At 34.4% G+C, this 12,042-nt stretch overlaps 1 protein-coding gene across 1 annotated transcript; it reads right to left on the bottom strand.

The window, feature by feature from the left end:
* Positions 1–8,091: 8,091 nt before the first annotated feature.
* Positions 8,092–11,773, bottom strand: LOC149391830 (magnesium transporter, putative (DUF803)). The gene is made up of 9 exons (XM_089621339.1): positions 11,457–11,773; positions 11,171–11,269; positions 10,806–10,935; positions 10,334–10,422; positions 10,131–10,187; positions 9,994–10,052; positions 9,200–9,320; positions 8,947–9,095; positions 8,092–8,628 (listed from the first exon to the last, which is right to left on the bottom strand). Exons 1-9 carry the CDS (start codon positions 11,565–11,567, stop codon positions 8,415–8,417), a joined length of 1,029 nt encoding a protein of 342 aa, XP_089477465.1. The 5' UTR covers positions 11,568–11,773; the 3' UTR covers positions 8,092–8,414.
* Positions 11,774–12,042: the final 269 nt, after the last annotated feature.

The raw sequence follows: 12,042 nt of genomic DNA, 5'->3' as shown, positions 1-12,042 counted from the left end.
ACTCGAATTGAATATTTTTTTCAATACATACCAGCTTCATTTTTTCATCCAGAGTTATTGCTTTCAATGAAGTTGTAGAGCAGAGTGTTGTTCAGGTGGTTGTTAGAGAATTTGGTCCTCACAAAAGTTGTTATTTTTCAATTAACGTTACTATAATGCCGCTTAAGATTTTCTTCACACATTTGTACTTTTCAAAATAAAATAAGTAAGAGGTAAATGAAGAAGAGTTTGACAACGCACAATTCCTAAAAAATTCCTTAAAAATGGCTTGAGATTCTAATAAAAAAGTTTAGAATAAAGTATCTCTATTTTCTTCTGAAGTGATGGGTGGAAAGGTTAATGTCGAATTTGTGACTTTTTTTTTTTTTAAAATTAATCGCAATAATAGTTTCTAAAGTGTTATCGTGCAAGTGGTATTGAACTTTATCTGTTATTTACAGTTTTATTTATAAGAAAAATAGTCTCATATAATTATTTAAAAAATGTTGCACTTTAAATATATTACTCCTATAATATTCCTAATTTAAATCATGAGACTAGATATAAATAATACTTTTCACAAAAATATCGAAATATCAAAGCTAATACTTTTTACGACTAAAATTTGTCATAAAATTATTTTGTGACGAAGTTATCATAAAATACTTGAATAGAAAGGAAAAAAAAAACTATATTCTAGATTTTGGTTAAAAAAAATATTGAAGAAACAGTAATGATTTAAGTGAAATAGATAGTTCAGCATTGGGTACCGTCTATTATAGATATAGGAAGCAACAAGCTATTGTTGATGATGTAGCTTAGGGTTTGGCACAACTTAGACTTATCTTAATAAGAGTGGTTCATTTAAAAAAAAAAAAGAGTGGTTGGTAGGACCTACATTTGGGTAGCCAACATGTTTAGTATCAAGAAAGGACATTACCACCATGATATGTCACTCTTTTGTAGCCCATATTTTACTTTTTCATAGTCATATCATATCTCATAATGACATTTAAATAATAATCAACCTATCCTACGAATGAGCATTTTGTTTTTAATTATGACACAAGCGTACTATTTGTGAACTGGAAACAAATTTGTTATTAATTACAAATTAAAAACAGGTTTATCTATAAATGTGACTCAAACTTTGGTAGATTATACCACTTTAATTATTAGATAGTGTATTTTAGGATGAAAATACACAAGCGTATCTTGTTCGTAACATAATTTAAATACACGTTATGAAAACACTGGTATAATTTCATCCAAAAATTGTCCTGCTACTGCAACATCTGAAAAATGGAGTATTTTTTTATTTAGTATGACGAGTGTAAAATATAAAGTGTTTGACGTGTAAAAACAATGGAGATTGGAGACCACAAATATAAACCAAAAATTCCATTTAAGCAAATTATTTTTCATTAACTAGCAGGAGTCATACGAGAGCATCAAGTCTTTTTTTTTTTTTTTTAAAACGAAACTTGATTAAGTTGACTTATCAGTAGAAAATAAAGGAGGAAGAAAATTTGCCAAACTGTATCTACAACTTGGATTTATTAGTAGAAAAGGCAAAGTGAGCCCTGAATGCCATGTGATAATAATCTCTCATATGTCCACCTTTTTCCACGAAAAGGAATTTTATTTTCTTCGAATGAACAATAAATAGTATCAATTTATAACACGTAATTGTTTAAAATACCATTAACTACAATTGTCCGTTATCTTTAATTTTATTCGTATATCGTGTAATGCAGAGAGATATTCTGTATATATATATATATATATATATGATTTTTTTTTGGCGATTTTGTGATTTTTGAAGCAATCCACAAATTATTTTCAAGCCGCTCCGTGTACGATTTGCAGGATGTTCCACGTAGGATTTCAAACCTTAACCGTCAAATATGATCCAACGGTTGAATACAAGACTTTATTATTATTATTATTATTTTTTTTTTTACAGATTTCCAGCTTTGTTGCCTTTAATATTTAAATGTTACATGTGTAATTTTTGCTTAATTATCAGTATGTACGACTGTGGTGATGACGTAAATAAGAATTAATAGAGAAGGGGTCTTTTGTTGGTTGTTGAAATGACACTTATGCCCTTCACTTTACAACATGTGGGGATGAGAAATAGAATTTTTCCTATTATATCATTTCATTCATCTCAATATGGGGTGATGTCTTTTCAAGCATTATGTCTCCTTTTAGGATTTTACCACTCAGTGGATCCAAGTCACTGGACCGAGTTGATGGGAAGTGACATCACCCAGGGGTGAAATTGGAAAGGAATATTGCTTAACTACACCTGAATGAATTAAGTTTGTTAGGAACAGTGTTTCAAATGCTCTGCCGGACCAAAAAACGGTCGGCGACAGCATAATTGTCGGTTTTTTTTCCTCATATTGTCGCAGAAAATTCGTCGAAAATGACATGTCGTTTCCGCAAAATAATGATCAATCGTTTTTTAGCCCAATAAAGAGTAAAATGCAAAAGAATTTGACGATATTTAGGAAAATTCGGGTGAAACAACTAGGTCTTGGTGATTGTCGGACGCAAGCTCTTCGGCGGTGAAGATGACCCACTTCTCGGATAATTTCGGCGACCTTCGGGGTTACTTAGCGAATTCGGCCCCGCGCAGTTGAAATTGCACATTATTGCTGCGAGTTTCGAGTCGAGTCTTTGATTTTCAAACCCAGTTTTGATTTTTCCTAATTTTGGTCATTATTTCATTTTTTTTAATATAATCTCGTTCATTAAAATTGTTTATATTGCGACGATTTATGTTATATTTTTTTCTTCAAATTTTTCGGAGGCTTCCGACGAAGCATCACATTTTTCGGCGAACCACCACTTTTTTTCGGCGATATTTTTTTTGTTTTCTGTTTATCGAGTAAGTTTATGATTCAAATATATATATATATATATATATATATATATATATATATATAAATCTCGGAATTGTGATTATGCGAGTTTGGAATTGAGTCATGATGTGTAATTATTGGAAGTGAATTTGTTTTGGATTGAAATTATTTTTTAATTCAATATGTAGGAATATGAAAATATGAGCGACGAAGGAGTTCGTAAGCACTATACACCAACTGCAACAAATCCGAACAATTTCATGTGCAATTATTGTGGGCATGTAACGAGGGGTGGATGAATCATACGGATGAAGTTTCATTTAAGTGGAAACGATCCGAATAAAAATGTCAAGAAATGTCCAAGTGTCTTACAGAAGTACGGGACGTGATGAAAACATTAGTGGCAGCGACTGTTCAGAAGAAGAAAAAAAAGTCCTGTCTAGATGAAACAGTTGACGAGCACTTGACCGGACGCTTCAGTCCTACTCATGAAGAGTTTGACTCCTACCAATAATTCGAACAAGATATGCTGCAAGCTCTGAAGATAAGTTGGCAAGAGTCACATGCGGATACTTGGAAATCTGTCCCTGGTGGGGGATTAGGGAGTGCACCACCACCTCCCCATTTTCGGTCTGAAAGTGCGCGACAAAAATCTATTTCCGAGATGATGAATCCTAAATATATATGTATTCATTTATTGTGCAATATTATTTCCGTTCGATTTTCCATCGGCACATTGGTTTTTCATCGAAGACGGCATTTCATTTACTCTTTTCCACATTTTTACCGTTCGGTTTTCCGTCGACGTGTCGTTTTTCATAAATCAAGAAACTCGAAACGACATCGAAAACACATTTAAATCATTGGTTTGGAAGCCAAACTTTATTTAGGAATACGTTAAAGAAAAAAATATTGTGAAAAAATTTGAATGAAAATCATTACTTTTATTTATTCCCTACTATTTTTTTTATGTTTTAAAATGTATAATTCGAAGAAAAATACCTTAAAAAATCAAACGAAAAATGATGTATAGATATATTAATTTTAACTTCAATGTTGTATCTATGCTTTTGAATTTCAGAAATGTCAGATTTGTATCATCGATTTTGTGAAAATGACGATATTTTATCTTATAATACATAATTATACCAAACTCATTCATTTTGTTGATTTTTCTTTAAAATAAAAGTCCGAGCGTCATAACTAATAAAAAAATCAACAAAAAAATTGACATAAGTATATATATATATATATCATTTTCTCAAAATAAAAAGTCAATGAACAGAAAAAAAAGTTCATAGATCGAGTATGAAAATGAAATATCCACGCATATGAGTTTCCTTAAATTCACTCACTCTTTTTGAGAAAAATGGAATCCACATTTTTTTTTTTTTTGAGGAACAATGGAATCCACATTTGACTTGGTTATTTTTCACCAAATTTTTCGATCTTTTAAATATATTTTTCCTGGAATCCAAACATGATTTTGAACTACTATATATTTATTTTACCTTATATTTTTTTAGCTCCACGCATACATATATCATAGCATAATAATGAGGTGTTCCTTTCTGTGGCTCCTTGCATTAAATGATGGAGATAAATCATTATCTTAGTGAAATAAATTCATGCAAGAGAATATTTTACGGTTAGAAGATAGCGTCACCTAAACTAAATACTTAAGTTGTTTTCTTTTTATATTATTTTCGGTGATGTCTCACTTTTCTTTTCCTCCTTCAGAATATGACAATTATTTTATTTCTGTTTACCAACATTTTGTAGCCAGGTAACTTTATTTATTAATGCTACAAAGGGCTTTTGTCGGTACGTAATTCGCGTCTGAGTCCCAAGTGATAACCTTTAATATCAATAATATCAGGGTTGACTTTGATGCCCAAGTCCTTGACGTTTATACTAAACATACTATATTCCTTTTTCCAACATTGATTAAGCTCTATATCTATATCATATATCTACCTAACGCTTTCAACGAATCGTGCTAATTTCGTGAATGAATAAAAGTTGTAAAAGGCTCTGCTCAATTATTTGTGCCAGCCTATTTTTTTCTTTTTAATTTATTCCAAATGTGATGTTCATATTTTTGTACTTGTCCAGATTTTAGAGAAAGTTCATAAATGTTTTTGCTTTTATTAAGATAGGATGAGACTGACGTGTAAAGAAAGTGATAGATTCCAACTTAAAAACAAAATCAGTTGAAAGATTCGTAATATGCTCTTTTGTTGTTACTGTAATCTAGTTTCGAGCTCCCTCTATAGTCTCTGGAGTCTGGACTAAGGTGGTTAGATACTGAACATGTATTAATATTGCAGGAGTTTTTATTTATACACAAGGTACACTAATAAAAATAAAAAAAAAAGAAGAAGAATTTAGTCCGACATGCTTGTAAGTTTATTTTTATATTCTTTTTAATTTTTTTAAGTAAATTTTTCCTAATTATGTCTCAAACTCAAAGACGGATCAAACTACTGTCATCACTAAGACGATCTCCACTCCATCTTCATTTTTTTATCTCTATTTTACATATTTACATCCATAATCAGTGTTATGTATCTGCACTCCATATCTATTTTACATCTTCTTCAAAGATTATTCTAAGTATATCATTTTTCATTTAGGAAGATTATAGACTCGACAGAGAAAACGGAGTGCGGATGGTCCTCACAACGTTTTAGAACTCTAAAATCGAACAATATTGGGAGAATGAGAGTATTTATAGTGCTTGAGAGACTGAGGAGAGTCTCTTGGTCGTTTGACTTGGAGCGCGCGGCGTGATTTGGTGAACGTGGGAGTAGAAGGCTCCGCGCACGTGATTGCGCACTGGCACGTCGCGGCATGTGTTAGGCGCAATGCGCCGAATGAAACGCACGTCGTGCGCACCTGATTTTTTAGGCGCACGCGATGTGTTCTTGGAGGAGCGCGTGAGGATCAATCCTCAACGCACCGGCACGACGTGCCAAGCCTCTCGCGCGTCGCATGCGGGTGCTCTTCTTCGTGGATGAGCTTGAGCTTTGATTTTGGGCCCATTTCAGATGGGCTTTGGCTCCTTTTGGGAGTTGATGGGCTTTTTAGTGGCCCGACCCATTTGGCCTTAGGATTCGGAATTCGACGCGAGTCGCGCTGAATTTAATGTTTCGGGTTTTCTGAGAACGAACGAGAAAACATATGACTCTAAGTAGTTTTCAATTCGAAATTTGATATTTTTATTTTTGTTGTCTATATATGTAGTATTGTGACTTAATTTTTTTACTTATGTAATTTTTAAATGTCTTGATGTTTTTTTAGTTGTCAACGTAAAATATTGTGATTTTTACTGTAGTAGTTTTAATTTTTTTTTTCAAGTATGAGTTGTATTTGAATTAATGTTTTTTAGAATGCACTAATTTCTAAATAAATACATAATCATATGAAAGTATCAAATTATATTTATAAATTGAATTTTGAATTAATTTTATAATTTTTAAAAACTTTGAGTATTAAAATGAAGGGATATTGATACTAATAATACTATCTCAATGTCAGTTACCAAATTTAGCCCAAAACTAAAAATTGACAAAACTAGTACTTGTAGTAGGTGAGAGAAATTAATTTTTCTCCAACTACCATCAACCCCCCATATCCTCATCCCTTACGTTTTAACCCTTTGCAAACTTATTCAACTTCTTCTTCCTCATTTGGTTCTCAACTGGGAGAACATGATCGAGTGAATCTTCTTGGGTCGCCGGAATCTTCATCACTTGGGTCGCCGGAATCTTCTTGCTTGCCGACGGTAAGTTTCTTAAACTCATTTTACAATAATGCTAAACTCATCTTAAACTCATTTTGCAATCCAAGATTGTTCATCAAAACTTCAAGATCTAAGTTTGTTTCCTGCAAATGAAAGGTTGTTCATCAAAACTTCAATATCCAAGGTTCTTCTTCCTTCAAATCTAAGATCCAAAACTTCTTCAAACATATTTTTGGTAAGTTCATCTTATTTTTAACATATTAGAACATGTTTAACTGTTTTAATTCATGTTAAAATAGGTTCCATTGCGTTTGGGTGTGATTTGTTTGTCAAAAATAGCGTTTTTTTTTTGTTGATTTCCTGATTTTTCCAGGGTGTCACGAAGTGGATTCAGACAGATGTGTCACAAACTGAATCCACTTCGTGACACTTGTGTCACGAACTGGATCCACTTTGTGACACCCTGAAAAAAATTGGGAAATCAACAAAAAAAAACGTCATTTTTGACAAACAAATCACACTCAAACGCAATGGAACATACTTCAACACGAATCAAAACATTTAAACATGTTCTTATAGGTTAAAAATAGGACGAAATTACCAAAATATGTTTGAAGAAGTTTTGGATATTTGATTTGAAGGAAGAAGAACCTTGGATCTTGAAGTTTTGACTTTTGATTTGCAGGAAACAAACTTTGGATCTTGAAGTTTTGATGAACAACCTTGGATTGCAAAATGGGTTTAAGATGGGTTTAGCATTATTGCAAAATGAGTTTAGAAAACTTACCGTCGGTGAGCAAGAAGATTACAGCGACCCAAGTGATGAAGATTCCGGCGACCCAAGAAGATTCACTCGGTCATGTTCTCCAGCTGAGACCGAAATGAAGAAGAAGAAGTTGAAAAAAAATTGACCAAACAAGTTTGCAGAAGGTTAAAACATAAGGGATGAGGATATGGGGGTTGAAGGTAGTTGGGGGAAAAATTAATTTCTCTCACCTACCATAAGTACTAGTTTTGTCAATTTTATGATTTTTGGGTTAAATTTAGTAAGTGATATTAAGATGATATTATTAGTATCAATATCCCTAAAATGAACTTTTAAATATGAAAATACACTATTCAAATTTGTTTCAATTATAAAAAGATGAAGATGATTAAAAAGATATTGCATTTCCATCTCCATCTCTATTTTTATTTTAGAGATGAGGGACACTTCCTCTAAGAATCTTCCTCTAAGAATATGATGTAACACATTTTATTTTCTTTACATTTGACGTATGACGTCATGCCTTGTAGTGATAGCATGGGACTCCATCCACGTACTTCTCACGTAGCTAAATGTTAAAAAAGGATAAAGGTGATAAGCTCATCACGGAGCAAGATATGAAAGTATTTGGACAATTCCATTTTCTGAAACATTTAATCCATTTCACCTCTCATTTTTAAGATGAGATAACCACAGTTTCACAACCTTTCCAATGGTCTAATAAGTCTCTTTTGGCATCCAGCAAAATAATATGATAATCCTCAACTCTCCACACTTCTTGTATAACATTTCTTTTACTCTCAGTAAAAAATAAAATTATAACAAACTAGAGATCGTTCCAGATATACTTTTTGTTTTTAATGTTTGTTTCCCCATTATCCCCCAACAGGTTAGGAAAGAGGATATACCTCGGAAAGAAAAAAAAAATCAATATATCTAGGGAGTATCTAAAAAAAATTCCTGTAATTTGATATAAATGGAATGTATTGCTATACAATCCAGCCTTCAGTTACAGTTACAAACCAAACCGATCCAGATTCCGTCGGTATATTCAAGCCTTCTCTTTTGGAGTAGAAGCCATGAGATGGTGCAGTGTCGCCGCTTGGATGATTGTGCTCGGGTTTGATTCCCTGGCACGAACAGACCCGGATTGTCTGACCCCAAAGTTCCTTTCGCTTTTAACAAAATGCCGTAACCGCCGAGGAAAGAGTTTCAGAAGCCGAGTTGAGCTCACGAGTAATATCACACCCAGGATTATTAATAACCTACAGTACCCCAATGTTGCAGAACAAAACACATTAAATATAGAGCTTGTCTTGATTTTATTTCATGTACCACCAAAAAAGTAGGACAGTCCCATATACTGACCCACATTTAGCGATACTACTGTAGCGATGACAATCATTCTATATAGCCAAGTTTTCATATGAGGCTATTATTTATAGAGGGAGGTCAAAAAGTCTTCTGCGAGTACATGCTAAATCATGCGACAAGGCAGACATCATTTTGTCCTTGTCCGCAGTTTTCGTGGGTAAGAAGATTAAAAAAAGGTCTATCGTTTTGATTGTAAGTAAAAATAATACCATCCCAGCAGAAGTGTGAAACGGGCTGTCGGTGCTGATGGCAATCGTTCTCCTAAAGCAAGCATTCCAGCAACTACACCTGTGACTATCGATGCCACGGCAGCACAAGTAGATACTACAATTGCTCGTCCGTGCTTCAAACCCTTAGTCTGTTAGTGTTCACAACCACAAGCATTGTCATTATATGTTTCGTGCGTCAATCGCAGCAAAACGAAGGCCACAACAGAAAGATAAACAACAGCGAGTGTTTTACCTGGTAATAGAATCCGGTGCCGCTACAGCATATACTGATTGCAAGGCATATAGGTACCAGCATCTTCGCAAAACCCTGCTCTAAGAATACAAATCCCATCTTTGATATCACCGAGGCCATCCTGTACATTGATGAGCGTCACGGGGTTTGTTGGAATATTATATTTGATATCAATAAAAAGTGTAGAGAGTAGAATTACAAGTAATTATACTGGTTTAGTACAACAGATTTATTATTATACGCAAATATTTGTATGGAAGAGCAGGTTAATACTTGGTCTGGACTGAGGTTTTAATCCGACCAAAGTAAATAGAGTGAAAGCATAATATATATAAACAAAAAATTAACCCTAGGCTAGGACCCCGGACCAATTTACTAGAGAATATGTAAGGATTGTATTGAGATACTAAACTGACACAACTCAACATTTGCAAAACCTTCTATCCTATTCTCTCACACGCACGGGCAGGGCGCGCACACACAATCTCTCTCTCTCTCTCTCTCTATATATATATATATATATATATAGAGAGAGAGAGAGAGATTGGGTAAAAGTCCTAAGCTTTAACATCCTGCAAACAATGTCGTATACACATTATCATGTAGTCTCAAAATATCGGACTATCACATCTTACAAGGATTGCAAATTGGGTAAATGAGCTGATTTGGAACAGTTAAGAGTGATCGTAAACTGGCAACGCTCGAGCAGTACTTATATCTCTACTTTTAAACCGTTCTTAAGCACTTAAAAATTTTCCCAAAAAAAAAAAAAAGAGTCAAATTAGAGGCCTTACCCAAACAAAATGCCAGATTCTAGGCCGTATATAATCTCTTCAACAGCTTCGTATTCCATCTGCACCCAACAAAGTGTCAGCTATCTAAAGGCAACACTCTTCACAGTACTACTGCAGAAATGCATGAATCAAGTTACCAGTTCCTGAACTCTACGCTGGCGTCTGAAGATCCTGAGCCAACCATTAAGGAGTACCTATGACAATTAACAAAGGCTAAAACTTTATATTCTGATTACCCATTGAAGCTGCGTACCGAAATATTCAGACCTGCCTATTCTTGCATATTATGATGTTGCTTCAAAATGAGAAAATTAGACGATGCACGAGATAAGGTACCTACAAACAAGGTTGCGACCACAATCGCCAGCAATGGTAAATGGTATATAGATATTTCAGATGCCTTTTGCTCCTCTCCCCCAGCACCTACACCTGCGATGAAGATCAATGACAGTTTCACAACATGGTACTAGTGAGGCTTAAACCGAGTGGTTAGGTCTATGATTTGCTCCTATGAAGCTCAGGGGTTCGATTCCCCTCATGAGGTACGTAATATGTCTAAGGCTGTTAGGTTCACCGGGTCGACATATTGAAAATGTTAATACTAGGTGACCCTACTTTCATGCTCACCCAAATACTTGATAATACTACAATAAATAATGTGTTACATCAAAACACCAAAACATATACGAGACATAAGCTAGAGTGCTTGAAATAGAGATTTGACTTGTCAGAGAAGATAACACGATCACTCTCTCAAGTTGTTTTCAAAATCTACAACTACCAACAAAGAAAATATCAAGAACTTACATTACCTATGGTACCAATGCCTGCAAAGGTGATCCCAGTCCAGTCAAGAACATTCATCGTTTCTTTCAGATAAAAGTGAGAGAAGACTGACAGAATAGCAAGTCCACTTCCGGAAACTGGTTGTATAACCGAAACCTGAAATATTACAGTTCATTAATATTACCCTTAATTATACAGCCTCGAATTGACTAGTAGTAACAGAGGACAAAACTCCACAACTGCCCTTATCTAGATGTCTTTCTCCTCATAAGACAACCGCTCATTGATAGCAAATGATTTAGATTTCTGGCCCAATAAACATTGATTCTTTTAGCGCGCAAGAGAACCCAACGATAACAAAGAAACGAAATCTTGGCGCAAGAGAACTCACAGGAGCTAGAGACAGTGCTCTCAGCATCAACAAGGCTCCAAATATATCCATGAGAAACCCAATCAACCAGGCTTTATTCAATGCATAAGCCCTTAACACCTACACAAACACAGATCAAACTAAAAAAATAAAACAGACTATCCGCCTCGAGAAAATCAATCAACATATTTTGCGATACCATATCCAATATAGACAGTTTACTTTGGGTCGGACGAATCAGAATCGCAAAGTTAAATGCAAAAACAAGTAAACGAAAGGAGGGGCAGAAAGGTAAAAAAAGGCATGCCTTGAGCTTGAAAGAGAGAGGTGGGAGACTGACGGTGCCTTTCTTCTGAAGCACTTTTCCGATGTTATTCCCGGCCGTCGCCGCCAATGTCAGACACACCGCTTCCCACATTGCTTTGCCTCTCTGGAATCCGAATCCCTAAGACTCGCTTTCTCTCTCTGAAACAGATTCAGACCATGAACCACAATGTGAGCCTAGGGTTTTGACGCGATCTCTCTCTCAAATGGCAACTGCGAATCGCCGGTGAAATGTTCTTTGGCTCTGGTTGGCGTAGCGTAGCTTAGCTTTTCTGACAATTTATACGTGGCTGGTTTTTATTTGTAAGAACAGCGTGGAATGTAGACTAAACCACACGGAATTATTATTTTTTTTTCAGAAGAAACTCTTTCAAATAGCCCAAGCTGCCTATTTCTCGCACTTAATCTCTCTTTATTTCGATTAAAAAAAAAAAAAACTCTCTTTTATTATGAGAAAAAAAAGGTATTTACTGCAACCAGTTAATTTTTTACTCTTTTAAAAATCTAGCTAAAGTTTTATTATATTAAAAAAATAGTCCATCAAACCGAAGTAAATTAATTAACATAAT

Source organism: Urtica dioica, chromosome 7 (assembly GCF_054948205.1).
Source record: "Urtica dioica subsp. dioica isolate 48M chromosome 7, U.dioica_male_clone48M_v1_H2, whole genome shotgun sequence".
Lineage (NCBI taxonomy): Eukaryota > Viridiplantae > Streptophyta > Magnoliopsida > Rosales > Urticaceae > Urtica > Urtica dioica.
The sequence above is the reverse complement of the archived record's forward strand: the minus strand, read 5'-3'. Positions and strand labels throughout refer to the sequence as shown.

Excerpts from the sequence above, each read along its gene's own strand:
- LOC149391830 (XM_089621339.1), bottom strand. The coding sequence starts at position 11,567 with ATGTGGGAAGCGGTGTGTCTGACATTGGCGGCGACGGCCGGGAATAAC. Across the intron at positions 10,936-11,170 it reads GAGCACTGTCTCTAGCTCCT|GTTTCGGTTATACAACCAGT; the intron begins GTGAGTTCTCTT and ends GTAATATTTCAG. Across the intron at positions 9,321-9,993 it reads GAATCTGGCATTTTGTTTGG|GATGGCCTCGGTGATATCAA; the intron begins GTAAGGCCTCTA and ends ATCAATGTACAG.